This window comes from Mixophyes fleayi, chromosome 9, assembly GCF_038048845.1.
Source record: "Mixophyes fleayi isolate aMixFle1 chromosome 9, aMixFle1.hap1, whole genome shotgun sequence".
Taxonomy (NCBI): Eukaryota; Metazoa; Chordata; class Amphibia; order Anura; family Limnodynastidae; genus Mixophyes; species Mixophyes fleayi.
Genome location: NC_134410.1, coordinates 24,909,727 through 24,931,475, shown reverse-complemented (window position 1 = coordinate 24,931,475; position 21,749 = coordinate 24,909,727). Strand labels below are relative to the sequence as shown.

Sequence of the window (21,749 nt, the reverse complement as noted above, 5' to 3'; positions counted from 1 at the left end):
ACATTGCCACAAGTCCCCTGTACCATCACATACACTCCATTGCCACAAGCCCCATGTGCCATCATACATGTTACATTGCCACAAGTGCCCTGTACCATCATACACATTACTGTGCCCCTTCCTCATCACCCCGCTGTGCCTTCTTATGATCGCACTGTGCCCCCTTATGATCACCACGCTGTGTTTCCCTTATGATCACACTGCTCCCTCCATGCTGCATTTCCTCTCTTCACCTGGCCACCCTTCATCACACTGTGCAATGCTGCTCCCCCCCTTCATCACTCTGTGCCTTTCTGCCCCCTCTTCTTCATCACTCTGTACCTTTCTGCCCCCCCTCTTCTTCATCACTCTGTGCCTCCCTCCCTCTTCTTCATCACTCTGTGCCTTCCTCCCCTCTTCTTCATCACTCTGTGCCATGCTGCTTCCCCCCCTACATCAGTCTGTGCTTTTCTGCCCCCTCTTCTTCATCACTCTGTGCCTTCCCCCCCCTTTTCTTCGTCACTCTGAGCCTTCCCTCCCCCTCTTTATCGTCACTCTGTGCCTTCCCCCTCTTCTTCATCAGTCTGTGCTTTTCTGCCCCCCCTCTTCATCACTCTGTGCCCTTCTGCCCCCCTCTTCTTAATGACTCTGAGCCTTCTGCCCCCCTCTTCTTAATGACTCTGAGCCTTCTACCCCCCTCTTCTTCATCAGTCTGTGCCTTCCCCAACTCTTCTTCGTCACTCTGAGCCTTCCCCCCCTCTTCTTCATCACTCTGTGCTATGCAGCTTCCCCCCCTTCATCAGTCTGTGCTTTTCTGCCCCCCCTCTTCACCACTCTGTGGTTTTCTGACCCCTCTTCATCACTCTGTGGCTTTCTGACCCCCCCTTCATCAGTCTGTGGCTTTCTGTCCCCCCCTTCATCACTCTGTGTCTTTCTGCCCCCTTCCCCCTTCATCACTCTTTGGCTTTCTGTCCCCCCCTCTTCATCACTCTGTGCCTTCCATCCCCCTCTTCATCATCACTCTGTGCCCCCCCCTCTTCATCACTCTTTGGCTTTCTGTCGTCCCCCCACCTCTTCATCACTCTGTGGCTTTCTGTCCCCCCCCCACCTCTTCATCACCCTGTGGCTTTCTGCCCTTTCCCCCCCTCTTCATCACTCTGTGGCTTTCTGTTTCCCTCCCCTTGTCTCCGTTCCTTTACTTACCTTCCTATTGGCTTGTTTCATCTCTTTTCTTCTCTTCTTGTCTTCTCCCTTCTGTCTTCTTTCTTGCATGCTGGGTCCTCTCTGTGCCGCTCCTCACTCAATGTCGGGCGTGATGTGATGACATCATATCCGACATTCAATGCAAACGGAGCAGAGAGGAGGGGCGCCGCGCCGTGACGCTGTAAGTATTTTATTTAAAGTACCGGCTCTCCCCACCAATGAAAGGGGGCAGAGTTCACAGGGGTCAGGGCCTACCGGGGGATATACCTGATTCCCGGCAGGCCAGTCCGACCCTGCTGAACGATACAGTGAAATTCATTCCTAATCCATATGGGGTCATATGCATGAAAAGGCAATCACAACAGTTTTTCCATGCTCTAATAAATAAGAGCAAACCTGCTTACATGAACTTACAATGTAAGAAATGTGGGAACAGTTTATATATATGTTAGCAGAATAACAATTGTAGCTGGTTGTGGGGAAACTGTGTGTGGCCACTGTATTATCAACAAAATATTGGCGACTGGCATTTCTGGGCAGCTGCTGATGATAGATGATGATGATGTGGTACATTTAGAATGAGAAGAGATAGTGAAAGGTGGAAACATGAAAGTTGAATAAGTCAATGTACAAATATCAAGACACCTTCACTGTCCTTTACCTTTTATATTTAGTAGGCCTCCTTCTTCTATGGTTCCTGAAAATACTTTTTATTGTGCACAGCATGGGGACACCTGAAGTCATCAGCATATATTTTTACACCATGACTTGAGTAGCCACAAAAGTTATGCCTGCTAACAGGCATATCTGGAGATGCGTCCTACTGAAAATATGCTGCATCTCCAGGGACCATACCGCACTTTCATGCACATACCCTCACTGAATATTCCAGCAGACTTTTAAGCCCAAATGCGTAATTATACATTCCCTAAGGTAAAAATTATTATGGTGAAAATGAAACAATAAATAATCCTAGCTTGTGATTCTTTCAAATTTTTTACACTATGTAAAATCAGGCCCTTGGTGTTAATATCTTTTAGAAGTGCTGACTGAAGTAGGCCACATACATTAAGGGCATGTTCACACAGATGCAGCCCATTCAAGTCCTGTCTTTGCCATAAGTCTTGTTTCCAGCCATATTTTTTACACCATCTACAGGACAGATGTAAATGCCGGCTGATAGTGATGACCGACACGGAAATTACACATATGTTTGTCAGTAGCTATCATAGAACAAATTAAGAGATACCATATAAGCGCATTGAATGTACAGTACGCATTGAAGTCATCTTTATTTATGTAAATAATGTCAAAAAAAGTTTACAAAAAAATAAAATTATATTATACAATGATTTTTTTCAATTCTCATACTATTGATAGTTGATATTTTAATATATTATAAGATAAAAGTTTTCGACGTTCTGCCTCTTCTCTATATTCTCAATTTATCTAAATTCCCTCTACAGGAAGAGAAAAAAAGTGTCACCTACTATAATCACAATACCTTGGTGATGAGCAGCTTGTTGCTGCTTTTCGGTGCGACTGAAACAGTGAGCAATACACTGTGTTACCTATTTTTACTTCTCATGAAACATCCCAATGTAGCAGGTAAGTGCCAGGTCCAGGACAGGTATCTACATAAATGTCTTTACACAAACAGTGTCTATTTCTTTTTCAAAGGATTATCCATAAAAAAAGGAGTGTCTTGAAAGATTGTTACTTAATATTCTGTCTCCACAGAGAAGGTCTACAAAGAAATAGACAATGTCATTGGTCATCGTTCTCCGAATTACGAGGACAGACATAAGATGCCTTATACTGAAGCTTTTATACATGAGGTTCAGAGATTTGCTGATGTAGCCCCAATGAGTCTTCCCCATGAGCTAACCAAGGATACCCAGATCCGTAATTATACATTCCGTAAGGTAAAAATTATTTTGGATAATTGAATGCTGAAAGTTAAACAATAAAAAATACTGAAAACTACTGATTTTCCCCATTTTCTACACACCACCAGGGAACAGTCTTCCTCCCATTACTGACAGGTGTTCACTATGACAAAACTCAATTCAACAACCCAAAGAATTTTAACCCAAACAACTTTCTGGATGAAGATGGGAAGTTTAAGAAGAACAATGCTGTGATGGCATTTTCAGCAGGTGAGGGTAATCCAGAACTGGCTGCTTTACTGGGAGGATGGATGGTTTGATTGAATAGCTAGACATTCCTTGGGTACAAAATATGATTCCACAAGTGGTCCATGTTAGTGAAAATTGTTGGGAATGGAATTTACAGAACAAAAGATTTGCATGGAATTTACATTCATGTTAACAAGAACTGTAGATAATCAGGGATGTAGAAATACCAGTTTTGAGACAATTAGGCCGATATACCAAAGACCAGGCAAGATATTTTTTTCTCTCTCTCTGCTCTATATAACAAGGGGTTACCAACAATAACACTACTATCTTCTTTTATTATTATAATTGTAGATATTTCAGAGTGGATGCATCATGTAAAAAAAATCTTTAACTGGGAATGGGAACAGGAATTTTGAGAGATTATGAGACAAGTATGTATTGTGCAGGTTTTATAATAGATTGAAACAGTGGAGCAGCAGTAAGTGAACATTTTGTGATGAAATTTAGTCTAGACACTGCACTCAAAGATAGATTGTAAGGGTAGAAGCATGGTTAGGTGAAGACTAGTAAAGGAGGCTTTTCCAATAGTCTATTTAGAAGTTAATAAATATGTAAATTAAAGTTTTTGCAGTGTCTTATTGTGTTAGCAACAGAAAAAGAGATATCAGGTAGGTAGCATCTCTTGGCTTGTGAAATATTATTATCTCTGGTTTAGAGAGACTGTGTTTGAGGTGGTGAAAGAATAACCAGGATGAAATAGAAGACAAACATTTAGTAAAGAGGACAAGACCAACCTACCGAAGACGGTAGATACAGTTGGTTATCACCTGCATAGAGATGATACTAAAATCCAAAGAAACTTCTTTGTTTTCCAAGAGTAATGGTAAAGATAGAGAAGAGCAGAGGACCGAGTCTTATGGTACTTCTTCTGATGCAGTAAGTGGGGAGGAGTTGGATCCAGAGAAACAAACACTGAAAGAATCCTTTGATGACTAGGATAAGAACCAGAAGAGCACATTGACCTAGAGAATGTAGAATTTATATGAGAAGTGAGGGGTCAACAGTGTCAAATGCAGCAGAGAAGTCCAGGGCAATAAGTAGTGAGCAATGTCCTTCAGATTTTTCAGGTATCAAACCATTGACCAACTTAGTCAGAGCAGCCTCTGCGGAGTGTTGGAAACGAGAGCCACAATAGATTGTGTGAGAAAATAAAACATGTGAGGAGAATGTAGGCAAGTCTCTCATTAAGTTTGGAGTAATATGATAGATAGCTTGGGTCAGAATGAATTTTTTCAGAATAGGAGTAAAACATACTTAGTTGCAAATAAATAGTTATCAGTGTCTCACTGGTGATACACAAGAGCTGACACTCCTGTCCTTGGGGGTAATCACTCTCACTCTCGATCTTTACACTGTCCTTTTTAGCAGCTCTCCTAGGGGTAAATGTATCAAAGTGCGATTTTGCAACTCCAGCGATTTTCTCGGGAGAGTTGAAACTCGCCGATGTATGAAGCTGAGTTTTCATAAAAAATCGCCAGAGTTCTGCTTCTGTCAAAATCGCTACTTGCAAAATCGCCAGAGATCAAACTCACCACTGTTTGCCACTGCAGCTATACAAGTCTACAATGTATGAAGCTGCGAGTTAGCAAACTCAGGAGAGTTTGCTTCTAAACACGCCAGATACAACACGCTGCTTGATAGCAGCGTGTTGTATCAACACATCACTGTTACACTGCCCTGGCAGTGTTAAAAAGTTAAAGAACAGATAAAAGTTGAAAAAAAAAAAAGCGTGAGGTCCCCCCACTATTCATGCTTAACCCTAGTGCTGCCTGACTAGTACTGGTCCCGTGAAAATCGAGGAAAAATTTTGCGTGGGGTCCCCCCGATTTTCACTTTACCAGCACTAGGCAAACCAGCCAGGGTTGGCGGCACTATAGCAGGGGGACACGCGGCAGGGGTCCCCCTGCCATAATGACTAACCAACCCTAGACTGTTCAGCGCTGGGCTGGATTCCCTAAGGAGTGGGGTCCGCCAAAAAAAACGAGCGGGCCCCCCCCTAGAAAGAACCAGCCCAGTGCTGATAGCACTAGGGCTCTTCCTACTACCCCTGGGCTGTGGGTAGTAGGGTAATACGGCGATAAAGTATTAAAAAAACAAACTGACACCAATTTTTTTTATGGAACTACAAGTCCCAGCCAGCCAGGTTGCCCTAAAAACTGTGGCCATGCTGTTGCTTGTATAACTACAAGCACCAGCATACCCACGGCAGCCAGGGCATGTTGGCACTTGGAGAACCACAAGTGCCAACATGCCCTGACATCCCTGGCTTGCTGGGCCCTGTAGTTCCACAAAGAAAAAAGTTTACAAAACAACAACTCCCTCATAAACACCACATATATTTATTAAAAATAAAAACCCCACAATAAAGACACTAACCACCCTCTTTTTAACCACATCTATTTAATAAAAATAAAATAAACCAAATACTCACCAATGATGTCTTCTTTCTTCTTACCAACGTCCTGGCTTGCCCCAGTCCCTTAATATTTATACCTCCATCTTGACGGCTTGCCCCAGTCCCAGCCATTTTATACTTCCAAAAATGATTGTTGAAAAGCAGGAACATTTCGCCCGAATCTGTGTGCTTGCTTGAAGAAAAATAAAAAAAGTCTTGAGACGCCGCAAACACCTCCTACCTAGTAGGAGGTCCGTATCGCACTGAGCTTACATTGTTTGCGTAAGTTCAAAGTACAGTATTATGGCATTTTCCCACGCTAGTGGGGCAATCACCTAATACTGTACCTAGAGCTTACGCAAGTAACGTAGCTCATTGCGCATGCGCAACGCTACTTGCGTAAGCTGTAATACAGTAAATACAGCTTACGCAAGTAGCGTTGCGCATGCGCAATGAGCTACGTTACTTGCGTTATCTGTTCTTTAACCGGCAGCTGTATGACAGGGCCAGTGTAACAGTGATGTGTTTACAACTCACTGTGACAACACAGGAGAGTTTGCCAAACACAGGAGAGTTATCTAAACTCGGGAGTGTTTACATCACTCAAAATCGCCAGAGATGACCAGCGATTTTGAACATGAGTGTCAAAATCGCAGTTTGATATATTTCCAGTTTTTTTTTTAAAACTCGCGGGTAAACACCCGCGATTTGCCGCGATTTAAACACGCTGGCAAACTCGCACTTTGATACATTTACCCCCTAATCTCCAAACAGCATGTCAGTCTCCAGTTCACTTGAGTGTTCCTAAACTCTTTGACTAGACATAGTGACATCACACACGTTAAAACCCTGGGTCTTATCATGGTGTTCAGACTCCCTGGCTTCACCATCTTACTCACTAAACAAATTGACAGTTTCGGGCATGATGCACGGCCGGTCCCAACATGCCTGTAAACGTATTCAATAATGTTGCAGCTTTGCATGGCTCTCACTAGTCTCCGATTCAGCTCTTGATTTGTTTAATATCAGTTCTCAGCTCAGCATATGTCTGCTTAAGACAAGGTCAAGACTACGACAATGGTCTTGAACATGAACTCCAAACTGTCATTAGTGTACCTTGAATAGACTCACCAGAGCTTTGTTTAAGACATCAACTACTTGCACCTCCCAAACCTCTAACTCCTATAGACTACAAGAATAAACAAGGGCCTTTCTTAATTCTCCAATACCACTTCTTACTCACAATCTCCTCCCAGGGTGGTACCACCAAAACTTTTCAAATAAGGGTAGCAGTCTTCTAAATGCTGCATAGCCCGGGTTACACATATCTGAGGTTCTCCATGAATCCAGTTAGTGTCTAACCAGGAAAAAATAAGAAAAATACTGAATGATCAGAGTATAAGACACCTGTGTATTACTGGTAAGTCTATGATTATCATCTTTTGTCCTCCCCTTTTCATTTCTTTCCAGGGAAGAGAATTTGCCCTGGCTTGAGCCTGGCGCTTATGGAAATTTTCTTGTTTACCACCACAATGCTGCAAAACTTTACCATCAAGCCACTGGTCTCACCTGAAGATATCTCAATTGATCCAGTAGGAGTGGGGCTTGCACATATCCCTCCCAACTATGAGTTTTGCCTTTTACCACGTTCTCAAAAGTAAAAGGATTAAGGAATGATTTTGCATAAATCTGAGAATGTGGTTTGTGCTCAGTGAAGTTTTCTTGACTACAGGAGCCAATAAAGTAGTACATTTTTATTTACCTAGAGGTGGGCCACACTGGTTTATTATTTTCTAAGGATTGCAGAAAATAGCACCATGGTTTAAGGGCTAATATTTTAATATTGTCACCTAGGAGTATATTTACTAAACTGCAGGTTTGAAAAAGTGGAAATGGTGCCTATGGCAACCAATCAGATTTTAGCTGTCATTTTGTAGAATGCATTAAATAAATGAAAGCTAAAATCTGATTGGTTGCTATAGGCAACATCTCTACTTATTCAAACCCTAGGTTTGGTAAATATACCCCCTAGACTTATTTAGACGGAAGAATTATGATATTTCAATTACTCTCTGTATGTATTACCCATTATTGTATTATTACTGTTTGTTCCCAATTGTAAAGCGCTACGGAATCTGCTGGCGCTATATAAATAAATGTTGATGATGATGATGACTGCACAATATGTATTTTTTATGTTTATGAAAGTCTCAAGCCTGCCAAGGCATGTGTGAAACTTATGTAATTGTAGGGGAGAGTAATGGGATAACATGAGGGAAGGTAGGGTTACTGGTTTTTAGTGTTTATTGTTTGGGGAATTAATTATTCATGTTGTTCCATATGCAATACATCTGTGTTGGGTTAAGGAAACAAATATACCATAAACTGTTTTTTTTTTTTTTATATTTCCTTTTTTGGTATAGCAGCGAATTATATAAACATAAACAATATAAATTGCCAAAAAATGTAACCAATAAATGTATAAATAAACAGTAAATAACAATAGAAGTAAATTTTACTGAATAACACTGCAAACTTGTTTCATTTGAATAAAGTTGCGCTTTAAATTACAAAATCTCCAGTACCGTTATGTGTGTAAATAGTATAAAGGGAGGGGATGATAGGTGATGGAAAGGAAAGGGAACAAGAAGACATGGGAAGGGTAGTATACGACAGGGTATAGCTTGTAAATGTATTTGAAAATTTGGAATGTATTATGGGATAGATGTTAAATCAAAACCAGGGATTTCAAGCCTTGTGTAATCTCTAGATATTGGTGTTTACCAAACCAGAGATATATTACATTAATGAAAAATACCAGATATGATGAATTAGTGCATTCCTACTTGGGGGGGGGGGGGGGGGGGGGTGTTTGTATAATCATGTTTATGGTGCTAATCTAGCATTCATGTATTAAAGAACAATCTTACCACATATGGAGGAATGTTCCCACTTTCCTGCAACTTGTCCAATATAGGTTGTTAATTTTAACCAGAACAATATACCATCTAGAGTAAATCTTCTTAATTGATATGTATCCTTGCAGTACTGTCTTTTGATTGACCCTTCCCCAAGGTGCAGGATTGTTATGACAGGATGGACCTTCTATGCCACCCTGTCTTTCCAGCTGGGCTTGCCTTGCCTCCCCTTTCTTTCTCCAAAATGTGCCCTCTAACCGCAGTTGGAGAGGCTATTGCTGCTGCCACCACTAGACTCCTTAGCGGCACCTAGAACTGTGTCCTTCTAGGTAACTCTCGCTGCTAGAGTACCCCATTGCTTCTACAATTTTATTAAACTTTCCATCAGCCTTAACAATCCTAAATCACATTGTTCAGATGTTTACTTTCCCTTTAACAAGGCAGAATAACAGGTAACGACTCTTTGCTGTGTTTTCAGGCTAAAAAGACATGTTGGTCACTTCACATGAAAATAATTAATTAGCATGAGGCTTCCTTTAGAAGAGGTATGCAAATCCAATTTCTTCCCCTGGCACTGTCTCAGAAATAAATACATTTCCTATACCAAAATACAGCACAATATAAAAAAAATCCAGTGGTTATCATATTAACGATTCCGGCATCCTTCATACCTACAAAAAAAGACGAATGCAGAAAAAATTAAGCCAATAAAAACAGACTTACCTGATGTCCGATGGCACCAGCAGGCTGACAGTGCGGGACAGTGGCTGGCGAGAGGTACCCGAAGGGTTGGATATCGACTTTTGGCGGTGAGTACAAGAGGGATGTCCCCCTGATTGTATAGTCCTTTAGGACTATTAACCTGGCGCTTCTGCTAATGTGGCCTAACAGCCACATACTGATCCACCAACTGGGCGGCTGCTTCCAAGGTGCCTGGCTTCCTGTTCAGCACCCATTCGCCCACCGCCGGTGAAACTGTTCTAGGCACATTAAGTCTATTACATCCTCCATGGCCTGGGCACCAGCTCTGCACTCCCACTTTCTGTCTGACTCCCGCAGCAGGTTTTCAAACTCATCATGGGTGGCGTGGAGGTTCTTGGCAAGGTCCCAGAACTTCTGATGAGAGGTCTTTGGGGTAATAGTGTACCCTTTAAGTAGTGCCCTTTTTACTATGTAATAGTCCACACAGTCCTCTGAGGGCACCCCATGGTAGGCATCCACTGCACGCCCTTGCAGTGTGGGCACCAACTGCTTGACCCATTCCACTGTGTAGTGTAGTCTGCAGGTCCTTTCAAATACCTGCAGGTGCTCAGCAATATTTACAATAGTATCCTCAAATTTAGGGCAAGATAAAGATAACAGCCCTGTTCCCATAGGGGGGCATCTCCCCTCTGGGCTGCATAGCTGGCATCCTCCCTCTTGGCGCCATGCCTCGATGACTTGTGACCACTCAGCTTCCGTTGCCTTGTACCTGTCGAAGTCAATAAATTGGATAAAGTCATTTCAATTAATATCGAGCAAACTTGGTTATCTTTGTCTGAAAAAGATGCGTAGAGCACGCTACGGCGTGGAAGGGCGTATGCAGCCGCAACACGTGGCAATAACAGTTTTTACACTTTTATACAAATTCGCACAAACACACACATTTGTAATTAGTACACAATAATTGTAGTTGCAACACATAGTTATTTATGTCGAAATATAGTAGTATTTATGTTTAATATTAAAAGTTATATGCATGTTAGTAAAACATATGGTTCAGCTTATAGGAAATGTGTCATGTCTGGTATCATTTTAATTCCCTATTCATCAGCAGTTGTCCGGTTCCTTTGCCAAGAGATCGCACGTAGCATACTCTAGTTAGCGATGTTAGGGAATAAATGTTTAAAGTAATACTGACTATATTTTGGTTTGAACTGGCCTATGATCTGCAACATCCTGGACCTTCCTGAAACTTGGACCAATAGAAGCAAGCCACACCATCTGCATATCTGCATTGTTTTACTGTATTTCTGACTGCATATAAGCAGGAGCTCTTCATCTAGTGAGCAGTCTTCTTTGACCACAGACTTTAGACCTGAATGACTGTTCACTGGATCCAGGACGCCTCCGATAAGTAACGGCTGTACTTATTTTATTTCTCTTGAATTATTCTGCTACTTTTGGAAAATAAATCTGTGTGCGTTGGAAACACAAATCGAGATTCGACAATCGTTGTTGGATAGCGACAAAACGTGCATAACATACCCTAAGGCTGCCAGCTCGGCAGGCCTGCGCTCATCATAGGACAGAGGGACTGGTTCTGTGGGTACAGTCTGTTGAGACAAGGTCTCTGTTGTCTGGTGGTCTGGTTCACCTAGTTCCTGGTTTTCAACAGGACCGCCACCTTGGCCACTCCCACCATCAGTTTCCTCTGCCTGGGTACCATGCTGTAGGTGCCATTTTCTCTCAGTGCCCCTCTCGTCTCTGCCCTGTTTGGTGAATGCCGGATATTAATGCTCTTGACACTGCACAGAGTCTCAAGGTCCGCCCTGGACACGGCATAATCAGACATCCTGTGCTTTCTCCTGGCTGCAGTTATTCCTCTCCTGAATAACCCAGTCTCCTGACTGGTGCATGAAAAGCCACCGGGGGTTATCCCACTGCTTGCCACCAGAAATATGTGACAGTATGGATCTCCTATGCCATCCAGTCTGTTGTGTTACTGGGGACCAGCTGGGTTTTCCTTGCCATCGTCCCTTTTCTTTCCTCCAAATGTGCCCTCTAAGCTCACTAGGCTCCTTAGAAGCACCTAGAACCGTGTCCTTATGGGTAATGCTCGCTGCTAGTGTACATCCTTGCTGGTACACCTGGGCTGGTACCCCTTACCTCTTGCCTTCAGATCAGGGTTGCTGTGGATGGTTCCCCCCTGGACTATCACACTGGCCAGAGCTTCAGGGTAGCGGGCAGAGCGTTGGTACTGGAATGCTGGGTCCCAACCTCAGAACAGCTGGATAACGGATTAGATTGGGTCTAATCTGAGGTCATAGGAATTACAGCAGGTATGTAGGCGTCAAGTAGGTTCCTTGAAGCTGTGATGTGTATTAGCTAAAGTGTACTAATAAGGACAGTTACATATACTAGTTTAAGGTACTAGTGATCTCCAGAAGTACAGATTGTAAAATGATATATAGTCAAACAGTTCTCATTTTTATACATTGTTGGACACAGCCTAGCAGGGGGTAACCCCAGCCCCTTTTCCAACCAGGCCCCAAAAAGCTAGAAATATTTCATTAAAATATTAACATCAGAATGTGATATGTTCTTTAAACGTGGATTTTACACGCAAATGTTACTTAACAAAATTTGCCCCAATCTGTTATATCTAAAATACCTAAATACAGCTGTATTTCAATTTCAAGATACTTGTGTGCTTCAAATTTAATTTGTAAGGTTAAGCAAAGTAGGGCAGGGTGTAGTGGGCTCCAGGAGTTGAGGGTTTGATTTATATACTATTCGCACCACGGATGTTTCTCATCTGATTTTTCAGGATTCGAGCTTAACTGTGGTGGTTGGCTGTTTCAATATAAGGGACTCCCGATGGGGGGCTTATAGTTGTCAGTTGGGTAGGCCACAGAGGTTGACCTGGGCATGTTCTTTTGGATGGAGTCGGGGATGTGCTTTCGGAATTAAATTTCTTCTCCCACATGGGTAAATGGATATGAATTAAGCTTTTGTGCATGTAAATTATATTGTTAAATAACAGTTAAAGGTTTGTTTTAACTTCTATCCAGGCCGCACCCCCTGTTTATCTTTAATATTAAGAGAGCAGAGGGTACCAAGGTAGAGATGAGATGATCCTATGGAAGGGGACAGGGTGCCAAAATACATTATCCGATAACAGAGAGGTGCAAAACCCTGGGGAGGGGAAAGAGTGCCAAGGGGAAAGAGAAAAAGCGGAGAGTGGCGAAGGTAGATGTAGTAGGTATGGGGGTGTATTTTAATTCTCATAATAATAAGAAAAGTGCCATTAATTTTACAAATAACTAATCACATTAACTATTGGGATATTATGCAATTTGCAGTTTAGTCCTTTTTTTCGTCACATATTGTATGTGGTACCAGCTGCGTGGCAATATAAATGCCCATATATGTATACAAAAAGAAAGTTGTCAGCGCTTATCCTTTAAACTGAATATCTGTGTGTGTCTAGCAAAATGAAAACATGAGGTATTAGTTCATATTTTGATCAAAAGACTTAAGCCTGCATCCCAACGTCAAGGGTACCTCATTATATGCAGGTCCTACACTGACCTATGTGCTTTAAACACTATTAAAATGCAGTTAAAATCAGATGCACTCACCTCCCAGGTATAGGGGTTTACATCTAGCAAAGGCTGGCTTGTGAGCCACACCCAAATGTGCCTTAAATAGGCTTGATGGACAGCTGCTATGACAAAAAGGCAATATTTTGAAACAAAACCAGAGAAAAATAAGCCTGCGGTTAATAAGAATGTAGGAACAAAAAAAGAGCAAAATTATGTGATTTTAGGAATTTTTCTAAAAAATACATAACCAAAACCAAAACCAAAGCACACGAGGGTGAAAACACAAAACTAATCCAGAACACGAATCTAATCCAGATCCAAAACCAAAACCATTTCACGGGGTCAGTGAGCATCTCTAACAAATATAGTTTGAACATGGGGGCACTAGTGTGTGGCATAATTTGAACATGGGGCACTACAGTGTGGCATAATTTGGACATGGGGCACTACTGTTTGGCATATCAATTGGGGGCACTATTGTGTGGCATAAAATTAACTGGGGGCACTTCAATGTGGCATAATGAGAACTTCTGCCAAAGGTGGATGACCTTGTACTTTTTCACGCAGAAGTCTCTGTCATTGTTGACTATGGAGGGGGCCCCAAGAAGTTGCTGTACTGGTGCCCAAAATTTCTCTTGGCGGCCCTGCCTGTGAGTCAAGGGGGCAGATGTCTCCAGGTAAATAATCTAAGGGTTTCCTATCTAATCAGACTGATGGATCACATACAATTAGCTCTCAACCACCCCCTCCATCCCCCTTAATTTGTATACTGTGCTATTTCAGTTTAATAGAAAAGACGCATATCCAATTACTGTAGTAAAAAAAAAAATTTCCTCCTACATTTTGCTGTAGATGGAAATACTTGTAGGTGTAGGTTCAGGTGATCATTCAACAGTTATGTTTTTTTCTGATATATTTGTTAACGTTTTATTTTGTGTGGAATGATCCATGAAAATTCTGCCATTAAAATTTAATTGAGAGAAAGGGGTACTTATTAATTATATTTGTGCAACTCCTCTGTTGATATTTTCTGGGAAATATGAAAAGTGCAGAACATTGGTTCCCTACAGTGGTGCCCGTATAATTGGTGGTATTGCTGTAGTGTGGGGGTGGCTTGGTGCTGATAATGTTGTAGTGTGTTTGAGGGTTAGTATTGCTTATAAGAGAGAGAGGGTATTGCTGTAATGTGTGGGTAATGCTGCTTGTTGTAATGTAGAAGGGGTATTCATGATTGCTGTAATTGTTGTTAAGTGTAGGGGTATTGCTTATTGCTGTAATATGGGTGATTATTGATGTAATAAGAGTGTGTGTGGGGGGAGAGGGGAAGGGGTATTTATTGCTGTAGTTTTGGTACTAATAATGTATTGTCTTTGTATTTATTGATGTAATGGAGGTGCTAACAATGTAATGTTGGGTGTCATTAGGAGAAATAGGCCTATTTGTTAAATGTGAATGCTATTGATTTAATGTTTGAGCTGGTTGGGGGGTGTAGAGTGCAGTGGCGCACGCAGGGGGGTTTCTGAGTCTCCAGAAACCCCCCCCCTGCGCTAACTTAGTGCCCACCATAGCGGCACTGTCCTATACAGCAGCCACGGCGCTGTTAAAGAAGCGTCCGCGGCGGTGCTGTATTGTATACAGCACCGCTGCAGACGCTTCTTTGACAGCGCCGCGGCTGCTGTATAGGACAGCGCTGCCGAAACGGAGCTGCTGCGCATGCGCGGGCGCATTCGCAGCAGCTCTCTCTCGTGTTTTTTTTTTGGGCTCAGGGGGGGCCCCCTGACAATCCTGCGTGCGCCCCTGGAGTGTGTATTAGTTGCACAGCTTTCCAGGAGGTGAACAGTATCTATCCCTTTTCCAAACAGGGCCTAATAGTTTAAAGTGAGGTGACGGGACCATTAATTTAATTCTGGGGTGGTTTGAGGATATTAATTTAATGTCAGGGCTGGTTGGAGGGAAATATATCTATTTATCAAATGTCAATACTATTATTTTAATGTTGGGGCTGGAGGGATGCCTAATTATATAACGTGGGTGCAATTGATTTAATGGCGAGGCTGGTTGGAGTTTTCTGAATTTCATCTACCCATTTTTTTCCGAATAGGGCCTTCAACATTCCATTGTTACTGACCATTCACACACCTTTCAAACACCTTTTTATGTCTCCATTCACTGACACTCATACACCTCTGTGCACCACCTTTGTACGGTCTCTATCGCGCACCACCCCATGCGCTCCAACTCTGCACAGTCTTTTCCCGCGCACCACCATCGCATGGTCTCACTCTGCGCATCAATTCCGCACGGTCTCACCCTGCGCACCACCTCTGCACGGTCTCACCCCGCGCACCACCTCCGCATGGTCTTGCCCCGCGCACCACCTACACGCGGTCTCGCCCTGCGCACACATCCGCGCGGACCCAAATCATGTTAAGTGGCTTATTTTGTCCCTATTTTTCAATGCTGATCAAATGTACATTATAATTCCAAATATTTTACATATTGAATCCTTTTCTTGCTATCTTTTTTCCCTTGGCCGTGTAAGCGAATTTTAATTACAATGCTCTTCAGTAGATATAAAAAGATTAACATTATAAAGATTTTTTTTTTTTAAATTAAAAGTGTATGTGAGTCTAGTGAAGTGGTAGCATAAGACCAGAGAGGGCGTGCTCAGTTTTTGGAGAAGGTGTAAATTATGGATATAGATTACAAAAGCTATTTTTTGTAAATAAACAGTAGTACAACACGTGTCATAGCTGCAACTACAAATATACACAACATGCCTAATCATAACATTTGCAGTGTCCTGCCAATTACACAGCTGTCTGCAGATATCTCCTTCCCAACCTCTCACCATTGTAATGGAGCATAACTTATAGATCCATTTAAGTGGGTAAGGGAGCATGGAGGGACATGACAAAATGCAGTTCCCGCACCTGGAATACTGTGTACAATTCTAGAGGCCATAAAACATACTTGCCAACTTTGGCAAGGATTGCTCCTGGGTGAGGTGGGTATTTTACGGGGCGGGGCCCAGCGTGTCGAGACATTTGGCCCCGCCCTCTAAACATCAATTGCCTTTTCTGACCAATTGGAGCAGGGGGCAGGCCACAATGAAGTGCGATTCACGTCCTAAGCCCCACCACTGTACTGCTTCGGTGGTTAGGTACTGGGAGCTTAGCCTGCTCTCCCAGGATTCCGGGAGGTTTCTCCCGGGAGTCCGGGAGGTTTCTATTACTCCCTTCTGTCCTCGAAGCAGTACAATATTTAGTATGTAGTCTCTCCTGATAATATTTGTTATATAGCGCATGCACTATTTGATGATATGGCATAGTTGCTTACTCTCCCGGGAGTCCGGGAGGACTCTCAGAAATTCAGGAGTCTCCCAGACATTCTGGGAGAGTAGACAACTATACTATATCATCAAAATGACAAACGTAAAGATATTAAAGATATTATTAGTTTAGGATGTCCGTTTTCTTTACAATAACAGAATTTCTAGAATAAGGAGACACGTTTGGAATGAAAAAGACAAAGGTAACAAAAGGAAAAACTTTTTTTTACCAAAAGAATGATGGATTTATGTAATAATCTTTCATTATTTGTGATAAGGAATCATATCCCACTCCCCCAGTCGGTACCACCTTATTTGTGTCTCCCCCTTTCTATTAGGATGTAAGCTCTAATCAGGGTCCTCTTTCCTTGTGTTCTCCTTCTAATATTTCATCACCCTCTGGACCTCTTGGCCTGTTTCCCTAGACCTGCTTTCTTAAGCTTAGGCCTACTTCCTGCTTATTATTGGCATCACTCTCACTCACATAATTTGATCTACATTACCATGTTATCTGTATTTTTATTCATTCAATATGTCTGGTCTTTGTATTTTGTTCTTCATGTAGCACGTTATGTGTTAGGCATCACTGCTTTTTGTCATGTATGGCGATGCGGACCATTTGTGGCCCCTTATAAATAAATGATAATAATAATCTGTGAAACCATGTAAGAAGTCAGCTTTTATGGATCAAAGGCCCCCTACTTCAAATAGCATTGGTTAAACTGTGAATCTGAAGGAAAGCTGTGAAAATGAGGACCAAAGAGCATTGTAAGAAAATTAAAGATAAAGTTATAGACATACACAAGATAGGAAAAGGCTTCAAAATAATATCAAAGTGCCTGGATATCACAGAGGATGATGAGGAGCATTGTTGAATCAATTGTGAGGACATGGAAGCTCAAACTACCTATACAAGACAAAAAGAAAGTTGTCAGCGCTTATCCTTTAAACTGCATATCTGTGTGTGTCTAGCAAAATGAAAACATGAGGTATTAGTTCATATTTTGATCAAAAGACTTAAGCCTGCATCCCAACGTCAAGGGCACCTCATTATATGACCTATATACTTTAAACACTATTAAAATGCAGTTAAAATCAGATGCACTGACCTCTCAGGTATAGGGGTTTACATCTAGCAAAGGCTGGCTTGTGAGCCACATGACAACTTTCTTTTTGTTTTGTATACATATATGGGCATTTATATTGCCACGCAGCTGGTACCACATACAATATGGGATATACCGAGCGCGGGCTTATTGCCAAGCAGCTGGTACCATATATAATGTGGGATATACCGAGCGCAGGCTTATTTTTCACTACCTATACAAGGCCTCACAACTCAGCACCAGAGCAAGAAGGAGATTTGTGAGGGAAGTCACAGAGAGGTCAGTTATCACTTTGAAGGAGCTACATAGTTCAATGGCTGAGACTGAGAGTGAAGGTGCACCAGTCAACCATATCAGGAGCTGTGCATACAACTGGCCTGTATGGAAGGGTGGCTAGAAAGAAGTCATTTCTGAAAATAAAAATCATATCAGAGTAACCCAGCTAAAATGTGGGATAGGGTTTTGTGGTCAGATGAGACAAAAATGAAGCTTTTTAGGCCCAATTCAAAACACTATGTGTGACACAAGCCTAACATTGCCCATTCCTCAGCAAACACCACCCCAACAATGATGAATGGCTGTGGCAGCATCATATAGTGGGGATGCTTTTTATTACTGTTGACTGGGGATCTTGTTAAAATTGAAGGACGGATGGAAACAGGGAATACAGGGAGATACTGCAAGACAACCTGCTTTAGACTTCTAGAAAACTAAAACTTGGGAGAACGTTCAGCAGGACAATTCCAAGCACAAGGCCAACGCAACTAACATAAGCTGTATGAGGTTGTTACAATTTAACCATGGCCTTTTGGAATGGGGCAGATGCATCATGTAACCCAAAGAGTATTACCTTATACTGTAAGAGACCACCAGAGGTGGAAAATTCAGTCTTTTGCTTGACTGAGCAAGAAAGAGAAACTTTTGAATACCCGTTTGTTGAGTCGAGTAGTCAAATAGTTACAATCAGCTAGATTTTCTATTAGTTTGTCCACCCATGGCATAGGGTAGACATTAAACTGGGATACTCTGTTTAACCACTTAAAGTTGTTGCAGAAGTTAATACTCCCATTGGGGAATATACAAATAAAATAGATAGGGTACAGACCGCGCTTCCCATAAAGTGTAGGTGCAGCCTGAATGGTAATGGTGTAATAAGGGGAGGGATCCTACCCCTAGTTTAGAGATAAAAGAAAAAGTATTACCTGGCGCATAAATAACAGACGGGTAAATCAATACAGAAGATATTTATTACAACATAAACAAAAATCCATCGCTGGTCCGGACCAGTAAAAAGGATCTAGAGAAACAATTCAAAGTTCCATTAAAATAATAAGGAACTAATATTGATGGAGATGAAAGGGTGTATATGTATAAGTAACCCTTAGTAGTAATTCTAGAAGAATTCTCAAATGAAAAAAAGACAAAAATAGAAATAGAAATAAAAATATTTACAGAGAAAGGAGAGAATAAGTTGTGTAAATAGTGCACTCTTAGGACTAAATTCGTAGATATATAGCGTAATACAGTTAAAATAAAACTTTATTGACAAATAAGCGAAATATTAAAATTGAGGAATGATATTGAAGACCTGTAATATATAACTGATAAAAACAAGCAGAAGATTATTTCGGCTGTAACCGCGCCTGCCAGTTTGTATCCCCGATAAGTTGTATAATTGATGTTATTCTCAATATAGGGTAATGGAGAATAAAATTGATAATTATAGTAGCAGATTCTGATATCAAACCCGCTACTGTGAAACCATGCTCGCTATGTCACAGCACAATTAATATGTATGATATATATCTTTCTAATATGGTCTCCTTACTAGAGACTATACACATCTAATTGATAACGTGCCAAAACAGGTTATGTAACGGTTAGAGACTCATATAGGGAAAGTATGTTGTATAAGGTTCCCTAATAGAGACAATATGTTAAGTGATGTAAACGTAACAACGATTCCCCTTCTCATAAGGGAATAATCCTGTGAGTCTCTAATAACTGGCTCTCAACAGCTGAAATCACTTAGGGGCACATTTAACAAATGACGGTATTGCACTATCGTGCACTTACCGTGAAAATAGGTGAAGGAAGTCTGCAATTGATATTTATGACAGCTCCGTTCGACTGTTCAATCTTCAAAACCACTAATTTTCGCTGCAGTTCGTTTTTTCTAACAGTCACCATTCAACAGAATGGTGACTGCTCCTGGCCGCAATCTAACAAGTCCCGAAAAAACATTTTTTTTCGGGAACTTGTCATGTTAATGTACGCCAGCTGAAGCTGGCGTACATGAGGAAATCTAATGCTGTCAGCTCTGCTCCGGAGAGCAGAGCTGGACAGCACATGATCCCTCCCTGTCACTCACAGCTCTCTCTCTGCAACGATAGTTACAGAGACAGAGAGGGGATCTGTGTGCGCATGTCCAGTTCTTGGAACTGGATATGCGCACTTGAAGAGTGAGGAGAAGACCTGAGGACAGCGCTTCCGAAGAGGGGGGTAAGTATGTTTTTTTTTTATCACTGAAACAGCAGTTTTTCGGAACTGCTGTTTCTCTGCACGGCTGTACATAAATGTGAGAAGTAGTTCAATCCTTATCATTGCGATAAGGATTGAAAACTACTTTTCACTTTATGTGAATAATGATAAATGTGCCCCTTAAGGTTTATATAATCGGATACATTATCCTCTAGGGTTCCGAAATGCTACCTACAATGGAAATACAAAGAAATAAAAATATGGAAAAATGAAAACACAGCAAAAAGTCCAAAGAGTCCAAGAAAGTAAGGTATTCAAAACTGCAGGTAAGCACAGTTCCAATGTATAAAAACAAAGAAAAAGTCACTCACTGTGTAGTAGAAAAATGCTGTTTGCGGGCAGCTGCTGCACGGTCTGGGTCCGATGAAGTAGGGGAGGGGAAAGGAGTATGTCTACTCCGTCCTCTACTCCCCGGCTGGAAGTTCCAGAATGTAAACAGACAGGTACCTGTAGCGAGTCCTCCGTATCCTAGAAAAAGTTTGCGCACGCGCCCTGGCCTCCGGAACTCGGTATTCGGCGATAATAGTGGGCATAAAGCCAATCCGTGCAGGTAGATGTAATTCTCCTTGTAAAAGTGGTATCCAACACGTTTCAGGGATATCAGTAAGGGATATTAATACTGATATCCCTGAGGAAGCCCTCTCTGGGTGAAATAAATATCTTCTGTATTGTTTACACATCTGTTATTTATGCGCCAGGTAATACCTTTTCTTTTATCTTTAATACTCCCATTGGGTTTTCGGACAAGCACAATAGGGCTGTACCACTCACTAGTGGATTTCTCCATCACGTCCAGCTGAACCATCTTCTCAATCTCTTTTTTCACCGCAGCCCATCTGGCTTCAGGAAACGGTACGGTCACTTGCTTGGTCACTCGTGACCAAGCAAGACCAAGTAATTCGGACTCCAAAAGTGGTGCACAAATTCTGTTACATGTAAAAGCCGAGTTGGAAGAAAACATTAAGGCATTAAAAGGAAAACGTATATGCTCAGATTCAGAAATTACACCAATCCCTGAGGAGAGTCCATTCACGAGTGCTATGTGTAATCATGGCAAGGTGATGAGAAAATCAGAAAGTTATGGTAAAAAATAACAACAAGCAGTCCATCATCACAGCTGTTTGGAGGCTTCTGGGGTACCTCTTTGGTAAGTTAGCTCTCAATTTATAAACACATATGTATGGCCTAAATATATAAATATATGGGACTCTCACTATTTAGAGATAGGACCCAGGGCTGTAACTAGGGCTGTGCGACAGGGGCGACCTCCCAGGGCGCAACGCTGGAGGGGGGCACAATTTAGGAATATTTTAGGTTCATTTGGTTCAAATTGAGGGCTAGGGGGGCGGCATTTGTCTTTATCGCCCCAGGGGCTAGAATTCTACGTTACGGCTCTGATAGGACCCCCCTATTAGCAAAAGCGCCGTGGAGTGGCGGGTGTCTTTAACATACATTTGCAAATGTGTGCAACTAAGACTTTTGCATTTTTATGTACAGTAGAAATGGCAGGTCTTTTGCTTGCTATGGCAGTCTGCTGGTGGAATTTTTTGTGTGTTTGTTCCTTTTAGGATAACCCCATCCTTTCAAGCACCTGCTTTGAGCCTATAAATGGATTGGCACCATAGCAGGTAAACCCTGTGCTTACAGCACCAGGACTTTTCCCACACCCCTGGGCAGTGGGTGTTGGGTAATAAATTATTAAAAAAAGAAAGAAAAGGAATGAAAAGTTATTTTACTCTAGTGAATTACAGGTCCCAGCAAGCCTGGG

At 41.9% G+C, this 21,749-nt stretch overlaps 1 protein-coding gene across 8 annotated transcripts in view; it reads left to right on the top strand.

Annotated features, from left to right (window-relative positions):
* Positions 1–21,749, top strand: part of LOC142102264 (cytochrome P450 2F2-like) — a 164,945-nt gene that overhangs the window by 88,990 nt on the left and 54,206 nt on the right. For 7 of the 8 annotated variants that reach the window (XM_075187011.1, XM_075187014.1, XM_075187013.1 and 4 more), the window contains exons 7-10: positions 2,649–2,790; positions 2,923–3,107; positions 3,200–3,341; positions 7,249–8,353. In XM_075187011.1, the coding sequence (XP_075043112.1) occupies positions 2,649–2,790; positions 2,923–3,107; positions 3,200–3,341; positions 7,249–7,439 (660 nt within the window). In that variant the 3' untranslated portion in view covers positions 7,440–8,353. Of the gene's footprint in view, positions 1–2,648; positions 2,791–2,922; positions 3,108–3,199; positions 3,342–7,248; positions 8,354–21,749 lie in introns of those variants that run through there. The other variant, XR_012679231.1, reaches the window with a different exon arrangement.